Here is a 24,507-nt window from a genome sequence, read left to right as displayed (position 1 = left end):
GAGTTTTGCCTTTTCCACCAAATGTGGAAGGAAAATGGAGAGGGAAGCGAGCACTCTATTGAGGTGTTGACCCTTTCAAATTACCACATCTTATAGGCAACATATCATAACATTTTTTAGGGTTATATTTTACTCCTCATTGAGTGGACATAAAAACAAGAAATTTCTTACATCCTATGCCAAAAACACATTTACATGATTTCAAATGCATTTATTTTGTCGTTCTTATAAGAAAAGCTCTCTTGATATTTTCAAGGAAATGCTCCACAAGAGTTACCTTAATGGATCTTGCTAACCATTGTCATTAAAGGCACTTAGAGCACCGATTAAGTTAAGGATAATTAATACATCTTGAAATGTACAAAAGTTCATAATTAATTGTGATATTAAATGAAATCTAACTTAATCACAATTAATACAATTTTATTTTATTTAAAAGACAAGAATATCCATAAGTATTGTATAGTTGTTATATAATATTTTATTTAATGTTTACCAATAAAAATTACAAAATAATTAAATAATAAAATAACTATGTTTTAATGTTATTAAAAATTAAAATATAATTAAACATAAAAAAGTTTAACTTAACATAAAAATCAACAAAAAGTAGTATTAAACATCTAAAAGATTTACAAAAGAATAATAATTAAAGTATCAATTTGAGATTTAATTGAGTTTCAAAAATGTTTATTTTTATTATTTACATATTTTAAAGAATATTTTTGTCTTTATAAAACTAGTTATATGCATTTATATTATTTTAATTAATAGAATTAATAATTCTAACTTTCAATGTAAAAATAATAAATCCACATGCATTAATTATTCCTTAACAGGTGGATACGGATTAACATTCTCCCACCTTAGAAAGTCATCAACATATATTTTTATGATACCCATGAGCTCTTTGAACGCTTTATCTAAAAGTAATGGAGTATTTAAACTAAATCTCATATACTATATGCATAATATTTCACAACTCATTCAAGTGTGGGTTTGTAGTTTTAAACTAATTAAAAGTCGAATCCAAATTTTTGAAATTACTCATGGACTAAAATAAATTTGCCCACGAAGTTATATTAAGCCTTATTTGTGTAAAAGATGAGTGACTTTATTATCAAGCACAAAAGGATATTATTGCTAAAGATTAGGCAAAAAATGATCATATTGTTGAAGAGTTATATAAAGGACAAAGTTTCCAACTGCTCATCAAGATATAGTTTGTCAAGAATTATAAAATATGCAATGCTTTAAGCTTTAATTTTTTTGTATGGAAATTTTAAATCTTTGTACTATTCACTTTGTGAAGTCATGCAATTGTAAGAAAACTTTGTTACATCCTCTCTACATTCTATCCTATATATTTGTAAGTAGGAGAGACAACCAAGAATATTAGTCCTTAGAGAGTAGAGATTGATATAACAAAGACAATAAGGACCTGAGAAGTTAGAATGTGATATGAATTAGAAACATTTGTTGATGGGTTTTATCCAACATTGTTTGTTGATGACAAATGCAACATGACATCAAAATTGTTAATAGATACACAAAGAGCTATTATGGACAAGCCTTGTCCTAAAGAACCTAGATGAAAGAGAAAACAATCTTCATTCTTTTTACTATATACAAGTGGAATCATCAACGCATTTTTTTTTTCTTTAATTGCAATTTCTCATATGAGTTGTGGCAAGAATCATATATTTGTAACAATACTCAACTTCACAAAAATGAAGCGATCCTTTAGAAAAAAAAAACAATTATAATGATAGACTGTAAAAGCTTAAAAGTTGATGAAAGTCAGGTTTAGTTTTTGTATATGTACCCTTTAATTTGAATGAAAATATACATGAATTTTACTCTCAAATAGAGTTTGTTTTCTTAGACTTCTTCTTCGATAGAAATCTATGTTGCTCAAAGAGAAAAGGACAAATACTGAAAGGTACTAATAAATAAATATGTAGTTCTAGCTGATGATATTTTTTACGTAAGGCTAATTGAATTGAAAACGAATTTTGGGGTTTATATATAATATTTGCTTTTACTAAAGCAAGAATAATGATATTTTAGAGAAACCACTATCTACCAGTCTCTTGCAAACTGGCATTATTGATAAGAACACCAATTAATGTATGTGAACAAACATTAGGATGAAATACATTTGTTACATATTTATTGGTTTTTAATGGTTTGAAATGTGTCACTTTCAACATTTTCAATAATAAAGCTGGTCGTATGACTTGGCATCATATGGATTAAATTAACAAAATTATTTAACAACGGTTGGGCATAAAACGAACACCATTTTTTCCAATATAAAAAAAAAGTGGTAGCTAAAAAGTTATAAAGAATTTACCCTACCCTTTTTGCGGGTAAAGATTTGTCCAAAGACATGAAAAAAAAAAAAAATCTTATACTACCGAAAGCCTATGAAATATGAATGACAGTGACACCAGTTGAAGCTTGAGTCTTTATCCTGTTCCTGTCTCATTAACGAAAAAAAAATCTGGTGGCATATTCATCCATATACTTTATAGTTTATCCTTTTGCATGATAGAAAAAGAAGAAGGCAAGGAAAAAATTTACTGATAAAAAAACAAAAACAGGAAGGTAGATTACGTTGTTGGGAAAAGAAAGCTGAAATAAGAAGTGAGCTCAAATATGCAATTGACAACATAACAAACGGGACAAAATGGTTCGTGGGTCGTTTGGCACAAATTTGGGCCAAACAAAGTGGGACAAACAAGATTTTGCGTTTGGTTATTGCCCTCTAGCTCACAAAGGAACATGGGTCCAATGATGTCTACACCTAAATGACACATTTTGTCATTGGGATTCACTCAGTGGGGGACCGAATCTTAAACTTTATACTCTTCCATCTATCTATACCTCTATTGTCACTTTTCAAACAATAATAACGGGTCTACAACGGATGCAGCATGATTATCAAAAATTAATTTTGATTTATCAAATATGTAAAGTTTCACCCCTTTCTTCTTCGTCTTCTTTTGTTAAAAACTAAGAAAGAGTGGTGTATGAAACAGATTTATTCATCGAACCAAGTTCTCTTTGGGTTGGAGGAAGAATATTAGCTGTCAAACTTATTTTTCTGTTCGTTGTTGTATTTTGCTATAATGAAAATTACTTATAGTAATAAGTTTTCTGCAACATATCTATATTTAGGAGAAGGGGTGCTAAAAAATTGTAGAGGGTACATATACTGTTGTTAAAACCTACTAAGACCAGTATCTGATGCTGAAAAATTTAATGATTTTGTACAAAGTTCTAGCTTTAAATCTTTTGGCCGCTGTTAAAGAAAACTATAGTGATATATGTGTATATATAAGCCCTCATGCAAGCTCAATATGTCAATTAAACAGAAATTATAACCCAAGAACAATAAATTTCCTTTTAGTGTTAAACAGTTTTTTTTTTTTTAATATGATCTCATGTATTTATTATCTATTGATACACAACTTTCACATAATATCGTCAACATAAGGGCATTCCCAAAAAAAGATAGTTGTTTCTACTTTCCAAGTGTTTACTGCAATTAAATGATTCGATCTTTTTAACTAAACTATTCAGTCAAGGGCTGCAGAATTTAAACATGGAACACAAGACATAATACAATAATCTGCACTCCAATTACTATGTTTGATAAAATCTATTTCAAAATATTATTCATGAGATAATAGATTGAGTCCAAATGAGCAACTAGCATAACTGAGAAAGAGGCCATAGCAAATCAAGGAAACAAAATTAATCCCTGCATGATATTTGAGAGAGCCAAATAGTTTTGAATGATACCCAGAAAAAAGGAAAAAGGAAAAGAAACAACACTGCAGCCACTTTATTACCACTAGGACACTTTTGATATGGACTTTGAATAATAGATGCACTAAAACTATGGCCACAGCTCATATTCAATTTTCTGATTCAGTGGACTTGGTTTTTTTGCCATAGTACTGCAGAGCAAATGCAAAGCCCAATATCAGCAATGGCACCAGGTACTGCAAGATCTTCACAAATCCAGAAGATTGATTGTTGTAGGCAGGTGCTTGTGCAGGTGGGCGTAGAGTTTCGTTGGGAACTTGTGCTGCTGGAAGAGAGGTGGTGTCAACATTCCCAACAAAGTATGTCTGCATCATCTCAACTGCTGCATCACTGTGCCCAATATCTTCAAAATCAGTGGTGGCATCCTTCTCTGTGTAAACACCAAAACATTCTTAGTCCCTGTCTATTATTTTCTCTGTTTCTTTATTGATTCATTTTCTTTCTTCTAGCAAACTAGGCCAGAGGAAGTAGATTCCGATGGCATGTTAATGACATTATCGGACCAAGATGAAATAATTACCTGTTGCGGTCACTAAAACTTCATCACCTCCTGGATGATCATCCAAAAATGGGGTCACATCATACGCCTGCCACAAATGAAGTGCGTTAGGTAAATTGTTTTGATCTATATACAGTCTACTATTCACAAAAACAAATCTCAAGGAACATCTACTTGAGCTTCTATAGTCATTAAAAAAGGAAAAAGAAGGATAAGTAAAGAAATCAGGGGCCATCAAGGAGTGTATTTGACATCTAGAAATAAAGGTTAAAATTAGTATCTTATTTATCTACAAAAGTTTCCCCCCTCTGTTGGCTCTTTTTGCAGTGCAGATTGTAATTAATCAATTCAATTGTCAGACAGTGAGTATAAAAGCAAATGGATCTATATAACTTTATAAGATCAATGGCATTATCAGTACCTAAAGTTTTCTAAACTAACTAACCACTGACTGTGTTCTTTTTGCAGTGCAGAGTGTATTAATCAATTCAATAGTCAGACAGTGAGTATAAAAGCAAATGTATTTAACTATTTCTTCAATGTTGTTTATGATACGATCTATATAACTTTATAACATAAATGGTATTACCAGTACCTAAAGTTTCCTAAACTAACTAATCACTGATTGTGTTCATCTTTCTCTAAGATTCAAGACAGTCTGAATAGAACATTGAAACAATGACCAGGTTGTCATTCGTATAAATACTTTAGATTTGTGATATTAGAAACATAAGGAATTATTTTCTTTTACTGATAAGTGGGTTTGGAAGAATTGATGACACCCTGATTAGATAGAGCTGGTGGTGGGGTGGGTGTGGCATCCCTCAATGGGGTTGAAAACATTATAGGCTCTATGAAAGGGCAGGAATGAACAATGATTTCTAGAGAGTCTTTGAAAATTGAAATCAAGAGTCTTAGCAACATATTGTTTTCAATACCAGAAATCATAAGATATGGTTATGAGAAGGAGTGGAGGTACTTTTGAAAGACTGAGATTCTGAGTGCTTGAGGAGGGTGTGATGGACGCAGAGGTGTTTGTTGATGGAGAAATCAATACCTGATACCATGTAAAGTTCTTACTTAGAGAGGAAAGGTGTTTGTTCCCTTTTGCAACTCTGAAAAAGCTGTTTACATGAAGCTTTGGAAGATTAGTGGTCTAGGAGGAGACCTGGAGAGCAAGGGATTCTTTTGGCTCAGATTCATTGCCGGAAATGTTGTTTGAAGAATTTCTACTTTCATTGTTTTCCCTTTTCTGAATGAGTTTGTATTCTCTTAAATACAATTTGTTCTTTCGATAAAGAGAAAAAAGGTGTACAGGCTAATGAAATGCAACGGAACACTTCACACAAACAACTTGTTCTAGCAACTAGAATTTGGAAAGCAAAATGTTCTTCCCGATGGGAGATGATATGTTAGTTTTTGAAGCTTGTTAACTCTGGTAGTGTTATGATAATATGTAATGAGCACTTGAAAAATAACTCATTTAACATCCACTTATTGAAACAGGAAAATCCTATTCTTTAATAAAAAAATTGACATCAACGTCACTTTGTGAAAAGACTCACCAGCCAGGATAGAAAGATAACTGTTCCGGCAAGAAATTGAATATGTTTTACCAAAGACAAAATTTTAAGAATCTTTCTGACTTAATGTGAAATAAAGAGCACACTGAGGCCAGAAAATAGTCCCCCAACCCTAAGAGTTAATCTTTTATTTATAGGCAAAATAGTAACAAATATAATAACCGACTCACCAAAATATCTCTCATATACAAAATATCTTAATAAAATATTAAATATTAATAAGGAAAATTAGGCTCATAAACTTTCATGAATCGAGTCACGCCAGGACAACCATTGATATATAGTCTCCTTACCAACCAGGAGTATGCTATCTCTTTCATGTTCAATGACTGATAAGGCGACACAGTTTTATCATAGAAATAGTTTGAGATAAAATTGAACTTCAAATTCCAACAGTTGCTGCCCTCAACAAAATTAAGAATATAGTAATAGTAGTTTGTGTTTTGCAGATACTAAAAAGCCAAAATGAGAAAATAAACAAAGACAATCCATATTTTACTAATCGTATAAATGTCTTCTAATTATGCCCAAAAGAACTTTCTAAATCATTAAATAGCATATTCCCATTGTGAGCCCTCTGATTTATCCATCTTTCAATGAATTTCACAAGGAAAGAATTTGCATCATTAAAAAATCTTACAGTATTGGGTTTAGTCCAGTTATTTATGCTTATACTATTTGAGCCAAGAACAGTAGCTTTAATTGCACCCCCTAAGAGCATCTCTATTGTTGGGTTCTTCAATCTAAGAATTTTTCTTAGAAGAACTGTGGTTGGAGTAGATGAAAAGTTCTCCACGTTGGAAGAATTGTTCTTCAGCAAGAACTCTGAATAACAGAGAAAGAGAAGGTGAAAAGAGAGCTGAGAAAGAAAAAGGGAAGGGGATGAGGTACATAAAGAACTTCAAAAGAGTTCTTAACCCTGGAGAGAGAAAAAAAAAACAATAAAGTTCTTAGCATCCTAGATGGCAATGTCAACCCACAAAATTATGCTTAAGAACCATTTTTTGGTTCTGGGTAACCACTCTTCATTCACTACCACAGCTTCAGCCACGTCAAGCATTTTCCCACAATTTGACATGATTTCAGCAATCACAGTACAACTCCTCAATTAATCAAACATTTTAGCCATTTGCCCATAGGAGAATTCTTTTATTACTGAGCTAGTATAAACACTTAACCCATTTGCATTATGTTGGGATTTTGGGGTCTTCCATGATGAGTACGCTATATTAATCTGGTTAATCAGTAAATGCTATCATCATTTATCATAGGGTGTTCAGCATCATTGTATGAGAATCCCTGTTCATTGCTATAGGAATGCATAAATTACTATTGTACATATCATGCTTATGGATTAAACTGATGAAAGAATTTTGATTACTTTTACATCAAAATTCTAAAATCTAAATTCCATACACAACTTTTTTTAACTTGATACATACAAGGACTGAATCAATGACTTTTGTTCAAACCCAAACCACGCCAGAGGAAAATTAGGACCTTCCCCCCTCCCCCTACCAGGATCAGTCAAATAAAGTAAGATAAAGTCCTCAACATTCATCCACAGATTATTAACACATCAGATTCATCCAAGGAAAAATAAAAGATCGACTTAGGAAAACAGATCTAGAATCAAATGATAACATAAACTGAATTCAGATCACAAAAAACTGACCTTTCCTTTGATTATAATCCAACAATCCTTCTTGTGGTTATGCTTAGCCACCTCCTCAAAGGTAAAAGTTTTGGTACTTGAACCCATCACTGCCTCTTCGCTGCCCACAGAAAAACCAAGTACAACCCATTGCCATAGTATTATTCATAAAATACAACACACAGAAGGGGAAAATATTTGTTTAACACTCAAAATCCAAGACAAATTCAGATAACTTAGGCTTAAAAATGGAGAAAGGAAGAAAATCACAGCCATAGATGGAAAAAAGTTAAAAGAGAAGAAAATTTCTTACACGCTGCTGAGGATAGAAAGGAGAAGATGGTCTTTCCTTCGAACAGTGTACTTTTTAACAGTGATGCTGTTTCTCTCATCCAACATCTAAAGACAAAGACTATTTATATACTTGTACATTTGAAAATCCCAAGACTACACTTCTTTTCTTTCTACAATTTTGAAAGGAAATTTTGTTTTGTTTATTTAATTAAATATTAACCTCATTTATTATTCTCTTCCCCACTCGTTAAAAATAATCACTCAGTTCTAGGTTTAACATGTTTTTTGTTTGTAGTATTTATAACAATTTAATATTTTTTTGTTTAATTAATCTTAATATTTATTAAAAAAATTAATGTGGTTTATTTTTATTTAATGATAATAATTTGGTAGAATGGTACGTACATTTGTACTTTCGTGAGAGAAAAAATATTAATATTAACATTAATCTAACAAAAAAAATACATTATCTCCTTTTAATGAATATTACAACCACATAAAAAAAAATAAACATTCAATAATTGGATCAAAAGAGGTACTAAATTACTAATCCCTCATTTCTAAATTACCAATAAGAAAAACAATTATTTACTTAATTTTATTAAATTTATAAAATAATGTTACAAGTTACTAATTTAATTTTATTATTAAAACTTTTCATTTATTGATAAAAAACGCTTATTAAATTGATAACAAAAATCGTTTTTCTCTTCCTTAATTAACAATAGAAAAGAAAAAGGATATATTGAATGGAACTCATGATGATCTTTTATCAAAAAAATAACTCATCTGTTCATAATATTTGATATGAACAAATATAAAATTACAAAATGTCTTCTAAAATATTACCAATTCAAAATAATAGGTAATGTCAGTTTTCAATAATTTATTATATAAATTAATGAAAGATAGTAACTTATGTGATATTAAAAATTTTAAATTACCGTATAAAAAATTAACTACATTCACTAAATATGTACTAGACTAATTTAAAAGTGGATTAAATATATTTTTGATCTTTTAAGTAAATTTTGGAATTAGTCCATCCCGAAACTTTGAACCAATTTAGTCTTTTATCTTTCGAAATACGTAAATTTAGTCTTTTTAATTAAATTTTATTAGGTTTATTTGATATTTCATACGCATTTCAGGTTCAGGATTGTATTTGAGTTATTTATACTGTTTGACACATTTTTGCTTTGTTTTATTATTAAGTCAAATACTATTATGAAACATGTTTGAAATGTCAAATAAACTTAACAAAATTTGATTAGAAGAACTGAATCCACGTATTTTGAATGATGAATGACTAAATTGGTCCAAAGTTTCAAAATGGACTAATTCTAAAATTCACTGTAAGTTAAGAGACCAAAATCATATTTAACCCTTTAAAAGTTTGTATAAAATATTTAAAAATGAAATTAAGTTATTTTAAAAGTGTTTGTGAATTCTTATATGAACAAAAACTTGAAAGAAAGGAAAGATTCACATGAAGCTTATGTTGACATTGTTTCTCACGCTTTATTGCATCATTAAAATCAAACGTTGAAATTTGCGTTTTTCGCACATGTTCTCAATTCACATTCAATTCAAAATCTTAAATGCGAGAATCAGATATGGAAGAAAGTGTTTGATTCAACATATTTGATGTTTATAGAGAAGGTGAAGAGTGAAACATTTATTAGGAAGGTGAAATGTGGAAAACACGAACTTGGTGGCCCCTTATGCATGAAGAGATAAGAATTTGGACCTATTTAATTATACCATTTAATACAATTAATTTTAATAATAACTCCAGAAATTTATTAAAGTCTTAAATTAAAAAATTAAATTGTTTATTACACCAATTTATATATATTGTAACTCATTTTGCCCACAAACTTAATTGTTTATGAAACTACTCTCATTGTCATTGACATCAATTTTTCTCATTCTTATTTACTCATTATTAGCTTTGCGTGTATTTTTTTATAATTTGTTTATGTAACTACTAATAGAAATACATACATATACATTTTTTTATTATGGCAATAAAAAAATTATTTTTTATTACTAAAAAATAGATATAAATAAAGGATTTTATAATTTTTTTATTATAGATAAAATGTTATCTTTTTTTTTCATTTTTACATAATAAAAAAAATGACATATAAAATAATTAGAATTAAAAATGAAGTAAAAATAAATATATGTAATATTATAAAAAGAATTGATGTTTTCTTAAACTTATAAAGTAATAAACAAATAAAAAAAAACCCATCTATTTAATTCCCACACATGCAAGGAAGGGATAAATATTTATTTCACACTTTACTTATTTTCGTTTTATGTTTATGTCATTATAATTTATTAAATGTTAATTTATGGATTAATTATGGCCATCGTAAACAAAAGGTAACAAATTTAACGTGTAACTGGTAACATGTTAATGAACCTGATAATTTTTTAGATAAATTCAATTATAAAACATACCACAGCAACTTCTAAGGTGATAAAACGTATTGTTGTTTGTGGAAAGTGTGTTCTAAAATTGGGAATAAATAAGTTAATGCATTTATTGGATTAGTGCTTACCTTTTTCAAAATTCAAGTACTATAAGAAAATAATTAATAAACGCCTAATTAAGAAAGTTAGCAGCCACTTGTTACATCTTTTTGACGTTTCCGAAAAAGAGAGAGCATGTATTGTCATTTTATGGTACGAATGAAGGATTAGTCATTTTTTTCACTATAGTCTTATCATTTATTAAGGGTGGGTAAAAAAATCCAATTTTTATGATCAATCCATTTTTTCTATGATCCAATCCATTTAATATTCATTCTATTAAAAATCTAATCCATTTAAAATCCATTTTATTGGATCTGGATATCAATCTAATCTACATTTTATATATTTTATGGATTGAATATTCATTCTCGAAATCTAGATTTTCAAAATGGATAATCCAAAATATTCAATCCAAAATTTCACTTTATATTTTTTGTTAGGTTAGGCTAAAGGTTGAGACGTACTAGCCCAAATTTAGTCGTATTTGATTGAGTTGGCGTGACCCTATACAAAATTTGGCCAAATTCTATCAAGTTGGTCCCGATCAAGATTTGACTCAGTTGGTCCTGGACAAAATTTGGAAGTATTCGACCAAATTTGTCAAATTCTTTGGTGTCAGCCCTATGGACACAAATTTGGATCCACATCCATTATTTGGATCCAAAATGGATGTGGATTAAATTTTCGATAGGGCTGACACCATAGAATTTGAATGATTTTTTGTCGAGGCCAACGAGGCCAAATTTCAGCATAGGATGAACTTGGATGACTTTCGAACGAATTTTGGTCGGAGACGACGTGACCAAATTTAGGCTAAGGTCGAATCGAAAAAATTTCAGGTGAGATTGACTTGACTGGATTCGACTGAATTTTGGTCAGAGTCAATTTTGCCTAATATGACCAAATTTTGGCCAAAGCCGACTTGGCCAAATATGGCCACATTTGGGTCAAGGCCTGATCAGTCAAATTTCGGTCAGGATTGACTCCACAAAATTCGTCGGTCGGGACCGACTTGACTGAATATGACCAATTTTCGATCACAACCGACTAAGTTGAGTATAGTCAAATTTCGTTCGGGACTTAGTCGACCGAATACGGCTAAATTTGGGCAAGTGCCGACTTAACCAAATTTTGGTCATTACCAACTCAACTGAATTTGGCCAAATTTAGGTTAGGACCGACTCGCCTATAAAAGACCAAATCTCGGTCGCGATCGACTCTGCCGAATACGACCAAAATCAGGCCAGGACCAACTTGGCCAAATTTTGGTCAAGGTCAACACGACCGAATTTTGACCAGAGTTGTCTCGACTGAATTCGGCCGAATTTTGGTCGTGGCCGACTTAGTTGAATACGACCAAATTTCGATCGTGACCAACTCATTTGAATACGGCCAAATTTCACCCTAGGTTGTCTCAACCAAATACGACCAAATTTGGGTCAGGGCCGACTAGGCCAAATCTCAATCGGGGCCAACTCGATTAAATTCGACCAAATTTTGACTGGAGCCAACTAGGCTGAATACAACCAAATTTTGGTCGCAGTTGTCTTGGCCGAATACGGTCAAATTTTGTCTAGGTCGACTCAGCCCAATGCAGTCAAATTTGGGTCGGGGTGAACTCAACCGAATACTTACAAATTTTGTCTAAGACCAGCTGGGTCAAATTTCGATCAAGATCGACTTGACAAAATTCGGCCAAATTTTGTATAGGGTCACATCAACTCAATCAAATACGACTAAATTTGGACTATTCGGTCTCAACTTTTAGCATAACCTAACCAAAAATATAAACTGAAAATTTAGATTGGATATTTTGGATTATCCATTTTGAAAATCTAGATTTAGTGAATGGATATCCAATTTATAAAATATATAAAATATATATCAGATTGATATCCATATCCAATAAAATGGATTTTAAATGGATTGAATTTTAAATAAAATAGATATTAAATGGATTAAATCATAGAAAAAATAGATTGGAATACAAAAAATGGATTTTTTGCCCACCTTTGATTAGAATTTTGTGACACATCTCTTCGCATATTGAATGTCAGAACAGAAAACCAATAAAAAAATATTATTTGCCAACATCTAAACACTTTTCTAAAATCATCCATGTAATGATAGCAGACATTTGCAAAAGCTCTAAATTACTGTTGTTGCATAATGTTAGCTTTCGTATTTTCGATAAAATAATGTTCTTTCTCTTCCTTCTTTTGATCAATAAGAAACTATTATCTGAAGAAGGATAAACAACAAAGAAGAACCTTAGCTATACTATAACCAGTAAACCAAAGCACAATTATTTTATGAAAGAATGAAGTATTTCAGTGCAATAATGTGAGACGTGCGATGTGGGACGTAGAAGATGAGACGTGGGACGTGGGATGTGCGACGTGAGACGTGAGACGTGGGACGTGGGACGTGGGATGTGAGACGTGGGACGTAAGACGTGACACGTTAGACGTATGACGTGGGACGTGAGACGTGAGATATGGGACGTGAGACATAAACGTGAGACGTGAGATATGGGACGTGGGACGTGAAACATGAGACATGAGACGTGAGACGTGAGACGTGGGACGTGGGACGTGGGACGTAGAATGTGAGACGTGGGACGTGGGACATGGAATGTGGAACGTGGGACGTGGGACGTGGAACGTGGGACGTGGGACGTGGGACGTAACACGACGTGAGACGTAAGACATGAGACATGAAACATGAGATGTGAGACGTGGGACATGGGACGTGAGACGTGAGAAATGGGACGTGCGACGTGAGACCGTGAGACGAGAGACGTGAGACATGGGACGTGGGACATGGGACGTGGGACATGGGACGTGGGACGTGAGACGTGAGAGACGTGCGACTTGCGACGTGAGATGTGCGATGCGCGATGTGAGACGTTAGACTTGAGATGTGCGACGTGCAACGTGAAACGTCCGTAAACACTAAACCTTGAAATTTATATTTATAAATTTTAAACCTTACAATTTAATTAAAAATTTTAGAAGTTTAATAAAAGAATTGTTAATGTATCCATAAATTTGTAAAAACAAATTTAAATTATACTCTTGTAAAAAAATGTGTTAATAAAAAGAGATTAAATACATATAAAAGTGAAAGAATAAAAATATGAGGGTAAAAGTAATAATTAATGTTTATTTAAACCTATAAATAAAAATTATGAGAATAACAACAATAAATTATATTTATTGAACTCTTAAATGAGCGGAATGGAGTAGAGGATGATCTGAAAAGTTAAACTAAGGATGGGCAAAATATCTAATTTTCATGATCCAATCCAATTTTGCTATGATCCAACCCATTTAATATTCCTTTTATTAAAAATCTAATCCATTTTATTGGATTTGGATATCAATCTGATTTACATTTTATATATTTTATGGATTGTATATCCATACTCTAAATCTAGATTTTCAAAATGGATAATCCAAAATATCCAATCCAAATTTTCAGTTTATATTTTTGGTTAGGTTAGGCTAAAGGTTGAGACGAACTAGTTGGCTCTAGTCAAAATTCGGTCGAATTCAATCAAGTTGGCCTCGATTGAGATTTGACCGAGTCGGGCCTGGCCCAAATTTGGTCGTATTCGGCTGAGACAACCTATGATGAAATTTAGCCGTATTCAAATGAGTCGGTCACGATCAAAATTTGGCCGTATTCATCTGAGTCGGTCACGACCGAAATTCGATCGAATTCAGTTGAGTTGACTCCGGTCAAAATTTGGTCGTGTTGGCCTCAACCAAAATTTGACTGAGTTGGTCCTACCCTGAATTTGGTCATATTCGGCAGAGTCGATCGCGACCGAAATTTGGTCATATTTAGGCGAGTCGGTCCTGACCTAAATTTGGCCAAATTTAGTCGAGTTGGCCATGATCAAAATTTGGTCGAGTCGGCACTAGCCCAAATTTAGCGGTATTCGTTCGAGTAAGTCCCGAACAAAATTTGACTATATTCAACTTAGTCGGCTGTCATAAAAAATTGACCATATTCAGTCAAGTTGGTTCAGACCAACAAATTTAGTGGAGTCAACTCTGATCAAAATTTGACTGATCAGGCCTTGGCCCAAATGTGGCCATATTTGGCCAAGTCGGCTTTGGCCAAAATTTGGTCGTATTAGGCAAAATTGGCCCTGGCCGAAATTCAACCGAATCCAATCAAGTCGATCTCGACTGAAATTTTGTCAAGTCAACCTTGACCCAAATTTGGTCACGTCGTCCCCGACCGAAATTCGTTCGAAAGTCATTCAAGTTCATCCCATGCTAAAATTTGGCCTCGTTGGCCCCGACAAAAAATCTACCAAATTCTATGGTGTCAGTCCTATGGACACAAGTTTTAAAAAAATTAATTTGAATTTATTTTATAAAAAATGGATTTTGAATTTTGAACTTGATCCAAATATTTAGATATGGATTTAAACTTGATCTAAATATTTGGATCTGGATTTTTAAAAAATCCAATCTACTTTTTTTGAAAAAATAGATTTGGATCGAAAATCTAATCCAATTATTTGGATCCAAAATGGATGTGGATTGGATTATTAAAAATTCAATCCATGATCACCCTTACCATTTATGGTCCCCTACCATTTATGGTGGTGTGAAAACAAATGATATTTCAAATGGGAGAAAATATAAATATTATTTATGATTACACAAAACTCAACAAAAATAAGTAAATCAAAAGTATGAATAAAGTGAGACATGCTTTCTTTAAATTTATTCAAACTAGACAAAAAACTATTAGAAATATTGAATTTATTGATTGAAATTATCGAGGAATTAAAATTCGTCAATAATATATAATTATCGAGAGAAATTAACAATAAATATTGATATCTATTTTATTGACAATTATATTTCTCAATAACGTTGTGGTAGTTGTTTTGTGACAATTATTAGCGGACGAATTCAAGTTGTTAGTAATTGAGTGAGAGAAAAAAAATTTAAGATTTAGAGGAAGCATTTTCTTCCTTCTCTATTTCACAAAGAAGCAAGGTCCAAGATCGTCTTTCCTAAAATCTGTCATTTTCAAGGTCATTTTCTCCAAAATTTGCCTTAATTTCATCTTTCTAAAGTCATAATTTCCATACCATCATTCTGATATCATACGGTCTTCAAATTCCCAATTCTAAATGAGGTTCTCGATTTATCGGGAGTGATTAGTGGTGGTACCACTACTTGCCCTTCATCATCGATGCTAACTGTCGCAATAAGCCCCTTTCTTCGATGTTTCAGGTTCTTATGGTTGCAAAAGGGTTACGTTGGGTGGATGAAAGTGTAACCCTCTATTTTATGTTTTGAATTCAATCCTTCTCTTTTAATTTCATTTTACTTTTATGCAATCAGGGGTGGGTGTTCTTAGAGGCAGAAATAAGTCGTGGCCCCCCAAAATTTTGAATTTTTTAAATTTTATATATATTATAAATATATGGAAATTTATTATTTTTTTTTAAATTGTAGGTAGTATTTGTTTATTTTTTATTAATAAAAATTAAATTGTGTATTTGTTTATTTTTTTATAAAGCACAACATTTAATGTTAATAGATAATAAAGAAAAAAATATGATTAAATCATTCCAGAGGTCCCATTCTTGTAATGAAATCTCAAGTATGTTCCCTCATTTTTATTTGACTTAATTTATTTTGGAAAATTTGTTGCAATTAGGTATTTGCCGTTAGTAGTACACTAACGGTGTTAACTGTGTACCACGTGTCAGCACATGTTTTTTTTTAATTTTTTATATTTTTTTAAATTGACACGTGTCAATCTGACATTGTGCCACGTGGTAGAGACAATGTAATGTGACTGTGACAGTGCCACGTATTGAATGTGAAAAGTTTCGATGTAGTCCCTATATTTATTATTTTGGTCTCAATTTTTTTAAAACTAAATCAATTTCATTCCTATATCAAATTTAGTTTTTATATAAATTTTACAATGGTATTTTTATCAAAATTGATATTTTTAACAAAATTAAGTTTATTTAAATGTATATTTTGCATTGAACTTTATTTAAATATTGTTTCAAATATTTATATATCAATAAAATTTAATAAAATTAGGTTTAATTTCTCTTTTGGTCCTTGTTTTTGTCAACAAAAATTGACACTAGGATTATATTAATTACACTCACAAAACAAATCATCAGTTTTAAGAGTTTCAATTTTAACGAAGAATCATTGATTCATTTCAAGAAATTTATGTAAAAGACTAAATTGTATTAGTTTTTAAAAAAATCGGAACCAAATTGAGACTAAAAAACTAGAGGACCAACTTAACATTTTTAAACAAAAACAAGAATCAAAAGAGTAATTAAATCAAATATTTATTAATATAATTTTATTTTTCTTCTTATTGTCTTTTTAGTTTTTTCACAAATTGTAATTATATCTCACTCTTATATGTTTTCTTTGCGTTTTTTAAGAAAAAAAAAGTTAGACACGAACTCATTATTTTTGCCTTCATCTCTCATTTATCTTCTTCCTTTCTTGTCTCTTGTCTCACTTGATAATGAAAATATTATTTTTATCTCATTAGCTTTTTGTCTATTCATTTTTTTTATGAATATAGAAAAAAAAGAATGTATTATGTGTTTTTTCATAACCGATTTTTAGTTGTAACTTGACTATAATATATTTTTCTTTTAATAATTACGTGTCTGAATTTTTTATTAAATTATGGTAAATTATTTTTTAATATTATTTATAGAAAAATATATTGATAAAGAATAAAAGAATACATGTATTGTTTAAAAGTGATAAAAAATAAACTATTGATGAAAACAATATAGATTCTATTTCTTCACATATTTTGAAGCATTATACTAATGATCAAATTGTTTATTGGAGAAGTCATTTTTTGAAACATTATACTAATGATCAAATCTAATGATCTCAAAATTATATTACTTTGCCCCCTCCAACATTTTTGGTCAAGATCCACCACTGCATGCAATTGACTTTGTTTTTATAGATAAAAAGATCATACTTCCAGTTGTTAATTACTCTTAAGAGAGAAATTAACTAAACACTAATATAAATTGGGATTACGAATAGGATTAGGAACACTTTAATAAAGAAAACACCTATCTTAAAACTACACTAAATATGAGAAATATCTCCTTTGAAATTCATAAGGGATGAACACCACATTTGAATCCTACAAACGATAAAGACACCTCTTGAGTCACAAAAAAAACGAAGAAACATCTTCCTTGAAGTCACGAGCTCATTTGAATCACAAAAAGGATGACTCTTTTTACCTAGCAATAAGAGCAAAACTCAATCATTCAAAATTACACTTGATGAAAGTTATCGCACTACCAACACTATGTTTTCAAAGCTTCTACACATAGAGATATAACTCAACTCCTTATTTTTGTAAAAAGAACTTTCACTTTCATTTATGGAAGTCACTTTTAAAATTAGGTTAAAAATATGAAAGGTCAAACTATAACTACCGTTAATAATCAATTATTGAGAACATTAATCAATTATTGCCAAAAAACTATTTTTCGAAAATAATTTCACTTTACATTAATTATTTATCATAAGTGATAATCGATTATCACCGTGTATATTTAAAAAATTATTTTTCATTGTACACTTGTGTCAATATTGTGAGAAATTTGACACTAAAATTCTAATTTGTAGCTTCTAGGAGTAGGTGAGTCCTTTATAAATTATTTAACTTCATAATTGAATTAATCATCTTTGTTGATTTTCCTCCAAGAAAACACCATTAACCGATAATTGCTATAAGGGTTAAATTTCCAACTTTGAGCTTATGTTGGGTGGGTTTGTTTAATTTCGTTTAAAGAAAACTACTTGTCTTAAGTAGAGAAAAAAAACCCATATAGTAAACTTTTACTTTTTATTTTTTAAAAAGTAGAAGTTGGAAAAATAACAACACTTTGTTTTGATAAGGGATACCAAAAAAAAGTTATCAAAACAAGTTGTCATGCAAAAAACTAATTGAGAAAGTACGAAATAAAGTTATATGATTTTTTATACCTAAATTATTCTCATTTTAGGATTTTTTTATATCAATGTGATTTAAATTATTGTTAATTAAATTATTTTGTTATAGTTAGTTTACTTTTCACTAAGTAATGTTATAATCAATTTACTTATAGTTTGATGTTTAAGTATAATTTGGCATTTATTAATTTAAACTAATATTATATTTACATTTTTCTTAATCGGGTGCAGTTGCTTGAAATTAACTACAATTACAGGTTGGAAGAATAGGTGGAAACAAAGCTGATTAAAAAATAGCATATATTATTGATTAGTATCAAAACCGATTTAATATGTAGATTTCTTTTACTAACCAAGCCAAATATCACATAGGTTGTTTGGAACAACCAATCTAATATTTTCTTTATAATTTTTTTTTCAATTGTTTTATTGATGTATATTATGTTGATTATGATAAAAAATGTATGTTGATATATATATATATATATATATATAACACTTATTTATGAACATAGAGATTCCCCATGAGTTTGAACGCAAAGATGTATGTAAAAAGAGTGAGTTTAATTTACACTATACTATATATAGATAATATAAATATAAATATAAATACAACTTATTCCATAAAGTTCTAGCACCATGCTTTTCGTCTAATACATATTTGATACTAGGTAACTTATATTAGATAAACGAAAATTATCTTGTCTTTTATAATAAAAATTTGAGTGGTAGTACCAAAATTATGAAATCAAGATTTGTGTTGTGTCCAATAAGAAACTCTTAATTTGCACAAACAAACTCTCTTACATTTTATTTTTGACTTGTCTCTTTTGATGCAAATGTTATTTCCTCGGGTTTTAAAAATGAAGGGGCAACATTGTGGTGATATCACTTGATAAGCATCTTCACCCGAATAAAAAAGAGAAAGCGATGCTCAAAAAATGAAAATTGATATTATATAGAACATTTATTTACAAAAAAAATGACCCATGTTACTTTGAATGATGATTTTGCGTTTAACCCATGCAGTATACACAATGTTATTTTTCATTTTCACACTAATCATCCCTATTTTGACATGTTTTCTATGAATTAATCATTATGGAACGATAGTAAAACAGAACTTGATAATGTTAATTTCTCATATTATTCATTGGTTTCTTACATTGTGTTTCATGAATTTTCTGTATTGGAAATTCAAGTGTGAATGTAAATTTTATTTTAGTTAAGAATGAAAAAAGTGAAATACTATATAAAGTTAAAGACTCATAAATTCATTGTTTTAAGATTTTGGATTGAGAGTGGTATCAATGTCTTATGTGAGGTTATGCTAACTTCTCATTTATTCACCCCATTAATACCCTTCTTAGAAGCCTATCACTCTGATTAGACAAACACTAAGCACCGAGTTTTGAGGGGGTGGGGACGTAATAATTTTTGTGACACTTATATTATTTTGTTGTTAACGATGCAGTACCCACAATAAAATTTATACGATTTACATGACTTATGCGCTTGTCATTTTTTGGTGGAAGTTTTTTAATTGATTTCTTTGCACCATAAATGTTCTGGTTGCATGCATTAAAGCCATTTATTATTATTATTATTATTATTTTTATTATCTAAAACTATGCATAAAGGTGTGCCAAAATATAAACCTGAAGCACAGGCACATATACTTGAGACATCCACTCCTTACGTCAAATTAAACTAAAGCCAACAGAAGCAAAGGGATACCACAAATTACAGAATCACATGGGTTCAATGCATTGGTCATAAAGAAACAAGAACAAAATCTAAGTATTTAATCTTACATATATCATAAACAAATCTACGTTTCCACATAATTAAACACTGATACTCCCACCAGCTCAACACTAGCTAGTACCTGCAACATCATTAACTGCTAATCAGAAATATTTACTAAATTAACAAATCTAAACACTCTAGTATAAATACTAATTTATACATCATTAAGAGTAACTCATTTTTTACCCATACAAGTTTGATTTTTTTTTTTTTTATAAAAAGTGAGATATGGTGTGTACTGCAGCATATATGTCCCTATCATCATTCTTCATGTCTTGAGTTTTGAATATAATGTAGATATATCTGAATATGATTATAATTATTTTTGGTTAATAAACCGTAGTATATAGAGTTGTAGTATCTTTAATTTGTTTTTTGTTTATAATTTTTTTTTCTTTCTAAATTGATTCAACTCAACAATTTATAAATGGTTAATCAGCAATATGAACTTTGTTAATAATATGTTAATTAGAAATACAAATTTCTTGTTCATTCTTTTCAGATCGAATTCATGGAAGAATCATGTAGTTACTTTCAAACCCAATAATAGCTATATGATAAGAAGAATGCCAATACAAAACTCATAGTCTTTGACAGCTGACAAGCTGATGATCATGTGTATGTCTTTATGTTTACTTTTATATATTTCCATCAAATCCTTCAATTATAGCTATACATCAATTACATATATAAAATGAAATGATATTAAAAATTACATTTTATGAAAAGGAATATAATTAACAAAAAGCTAATATTTTACAATCTATTTGATAATTTTATTGTATAATGCACGATTTCCATTTAATCAAGTTATTAGTTAACCTGTGCCTTTGTTTTTGTAAAAAGAAAAGATTAAAGTTTTGGAAATTGTGGAAATGAATACCGTATAATAAGCTAATTTTCAAGACATCTCAATTCATTAGACATGATTATGATCAAAATTGAGAATAAAATTATAATATAAATAGATAATATAGCTTAGCTTTTGTCCCCTCTTTTTGCTATCAGATTGGCTGGCAAAAGGTCACAACAAGAGAATGCAACTTTTTAAGATTGATGAGAAGATGTTATTTTGACTTCCATGCTTGGAATTTTTCAGGGTTATTTTGTAGGAGGGACCCATTTATTATGAATAATTGGTCCATGACTATCATTTGGAAAATGACCTCCTTGTTCGAAAATGCATGCATACATATCTCTAGTATATGTTATATACGTAGTGGTGGTAAATTTCTAAGCCATGTCTTGTTAAATCGATAAGATGTTGAGGTTGAAAAAAAAGGGTTTTACATGCATGGAATTATAGGTACCTAATTCTCACTAAACAAAAAGTTTCCATGAGAAAATTATTGAAAGAGCTTCTTTTTTTTTTTTTTTACAAGCCAAGGTTTCTTGTAAAGATTATGAGTGTACAGAAAAATATTGGTTTTACAACCATTAGAAATAAAAACAAGTGTTTGTCATAAAGCTTTTTCTGACAGTGTTTCACTGATGAAAATTGATTTAATAATACACATATTACGAGTTTAACCTCAGTATGATTATGATAAAGATTAAATTCACAAATATAAATCAGTTGCAGAATGTCTATATTAGTATATAGATTGTTTATTAGAGAAAAAAAAAGTATAAACAAAGTTGCCAACAGTGTTAAATTTATGCCATCTAATTAACACGCTCTAGCCTAATCAGTGAATGTGTGAGTGCATCATCAGCTAAAATCATCTTATGATGTTAAACTCAATAAATTGAAAATATATGTAGGGGATTTTGGAGCTACCATACCTTAAATTGAAAGGAAATAACTTGAGTCATTGCCTTCATTCATGTGATTATCATTTAAAGCTGCTGCACTCACTTCTTCCCCTTCTGGTTTGAGATTCTTAACATCAAGATCAGGGTGGATTTTCCTCTTCAACATCTTCTTCATCAGCTACACACCATTACAAATTACTTAATCAAATTAATTCAAGCAAATCTGCAATCTGTGGTTCCAACACTATACACATACACACATATAAATTCCAAGAAACAACCAAAATTTTGACACTGTAATATTAGTTTAAAGAATCATGCAAACATTGATTTTCGAGTGGTTGAAAGTATAAACTTTATCATTGGTAATATATATCAATGAGAATTTACTGAACATGAAAACTGTTACTGTTTTTTTGTAATAACTTACTTTTTTTATATCTTTCATTGGATGGGGATTGTCCTTAACGCGGGGAATGAGCTTCTTGGCAAAAGAGAGTCCATGCTTTGCTTTAAGGTTTGGTTTTTCACTTGAAGCAAGGTGACAGACTTTGGCAGGGTTAAGCTTTATCTTAACATCAGAATCAGCTAAGAACAGATCAGCCAATGTGATCCTCTCTCCTTTCTTCTTCTTTTCATCAGCCTCCATATCGTATGATTCCATCACTTCATCACAAATCACAGGTGGAGCCACCACAATTTCGTTCAGACTCCTCACCACATCTCCATCATCATAGTTTTCACTAACAATATCCTCAAAGTTGTGCTCAAACGTGTTGTACATCAATGGATTCAGTTCCTCGTGCTCAGCATTATAGCACTTTTCCTCCTCCTCATCCACCATGATGCCGTTCTCTCCTTCACCATCTTCTTGTTCAACTTCAATTTCCAAAGCAAAGTATTCTTTGTGAGGATTCATAGACTTCAAGGGATCATAGCCAAGAGTGCCTATGGTTAGAATGCCGTCTTCCCATCCACCAAGTGATTCAGTAAGGGCAACTTGTTTCAGCAAAGCTTGACTATCCGCGTTGTTAATTGCAGGTTCAGTTTTTTTCATGTTTGAAGCAAACCCATCTGAGTGAAAACCAAAAGATTCATTAGAAGAGAAGATGACACTACATAAAAAACAAAACCTTATCATACTATTCAAGGTTGGTTAAATGGATCACATGATCCCAGAGTTGGTTAAACAGTAGAGTTCATCAGAGAAGAAAAGTTGCCACTCTCTTGAAAAAAAGAACAAACAACCTATGTGCATAATCATGAAGGTTTCTTCATAGGCACCATATTTGGAGCTTCTGAAGGATGAGATTTATTAAATTGTAAATGAGAGAAGTTCTTATAGATAGAGGTCAAACCTTTCAGAGAGTTATGGTGAAACCTCTTGTGCACCCAATTGAAGATCTGTGACAAAACAATTCACGAAGATAACATATGAATACCTATATAAGAACACTACATATATATGATAAACTTCCAACCTAAAGGAAAAGTAGTACAAGAAATTGAAAATATGCATGAGGAGCAAAATGGTTGTGTGCATGGTTTCAACTCAATCACCTTCATTGTTTTTCTCGTTCAGAAAAGCTGGCCAGAGAATGGGGCTGTGCTGGGTAATATTGAAATGGGTGAAGGAGTGTGGAGGTCAACATAATAAGGAACAGGAATAAACCCGCAAAGAGGACCAACATTGGTGGTTGAACTAGGCTGTGCCACGTGGTCACTGGCCCCCATGTTGCTCAACCATGTTCGTGTGTCCGTAGCATAGTATGCTTAAAGAGTCATCATGTTAGTCTTCTCATCAGTACTTGTTCACTTTCACGTTGCACATGCTGATGGGAGGTTTTCATTTACAGAAACGTTTGGTGTTGTTTGTTTGTTTTAGGTTTTCGTGGAATTGGTTTTGCAATACTATTGATGATACATAACTGAGAAATGTATTCAAATTAATTTTACTCACAAATTTGGTATTGAAAGCTACGTTACGGTGTGTGAAATTACGTTGATTTTGGTATAAAACTAGCAGGCCTCTTCCTCGAGGATTAGTTTCTCTTTGTTGCCAACGTTTAACCCAAAATGAAATGAATCATTTTAACAAGCAGTTGGCATGCAATCTAAAAACTAGTTCGTATTGGTCGAGCTCATTTCCTAGTTAATCGTTTCCTGTGTATACTTCTCCATTACATAATCTTTTGAGCACTATGGATCACTCAGAAGTAAAATACTTTGGGTACAGCATATCAGATAAAATCCACTCGTGTAAAAGCTATTACGTATTCATTAAAAACTGTTTAGTGATAAAAAAAATTTGAAACAGATGATATTAAATTTGATCTTCATATTGCAAAAAAAGAAAGAAAAAAAAGAGAGAGAAGATTTTACACAGTGTATATAGTTCATATTTCAAGAGTGTGATGGAATATAATAACTTTACTATTATTACGAGGTTTAAACTTGGCCATTCTATAATTTTTCGTTTCACCAATTTTTTTTACTTTACTAAATTATAATGTTAAACAT

The 24,507-nt window shown here is 30.8% G+C and overlaps 2 protein-coding genes across 2 annotated transcripts; both read right to left on the bottom strand.

Annotated features, from left to right (window-relative positions):
- Positions 1-3,625: 3,625 nt before the first annotated feature.
- LOC114167036 (cytochrome b5-like) lies at positions 3,626-8,041 on the bottom strand. The gene is made up of 4 exons (XM_028051947.2): positions 7,887-8,041; positions 7,595-7,694; positions 4,358-4,424; positions 3,626-4,207 (listed from the first exon to the last, which is right to left on the bottom strand). Exons 1-4 carry the CDS (start codon positions 7,970-7,972, stop codon positions 3,927-3,929), a joined length of 534 nt encoding a protein of 177 aa, XP_027907748.1. The 5' UTR covers positions 7,973-8,041; the 3' UTR covers positions 3,626-3,926.
- A 12,087-nt stretch (positions 8,042-20,128) lies between these two features.
- Positions 20,129-23,689, bottom strand: LOC114167449 (NAD-dependent protein deacetylase HST1-like protein). Its single transcript, XM_028052544.2, has 5 exons — positions 23,548-23,689; positions 23,346-23,391; positions 22,418-23,061; positions 22,018-22,165; positions 20,129-20,311 (listed from the first exon to the last, which is right to left on the bottom strand). Exons 1-4 carry the CDS (start codon positions 23,551-23,553, stop codon positions 22,019-22,021), a joined length of 843 nt encoding a protein of 280 aa, XP_027908345.1. The 5' UTR covers positions 23,554-23,689; the 3' UTR covers positions 20,129-20,311; position 22,018.
- Positions 23,690-24,507: the final 818 nt, after the last annotated feature.

This window comes from Vigna unguiculata, chromosome 10, assembly GCF_037176805.1.
Source record: "Vigna unguiculata cultivar grain cowpea cultivar isolate G323 ecotype 2 chromosome 10, ASM3717680v1, whole genome shotgun sequence".
Classification (NCBI taxonomy): domain Eukaryota; kingdom Viridiplantae; phylum Streptophyta; class Magnoliopsida; order Fabales; family Fabaceae; genus Vigna; species Vigna unguiculata.
Note: the sequence above shows the minus strand (reverse complement) of the source record. Positions and strands in the feature narration are given on the sequence as shown.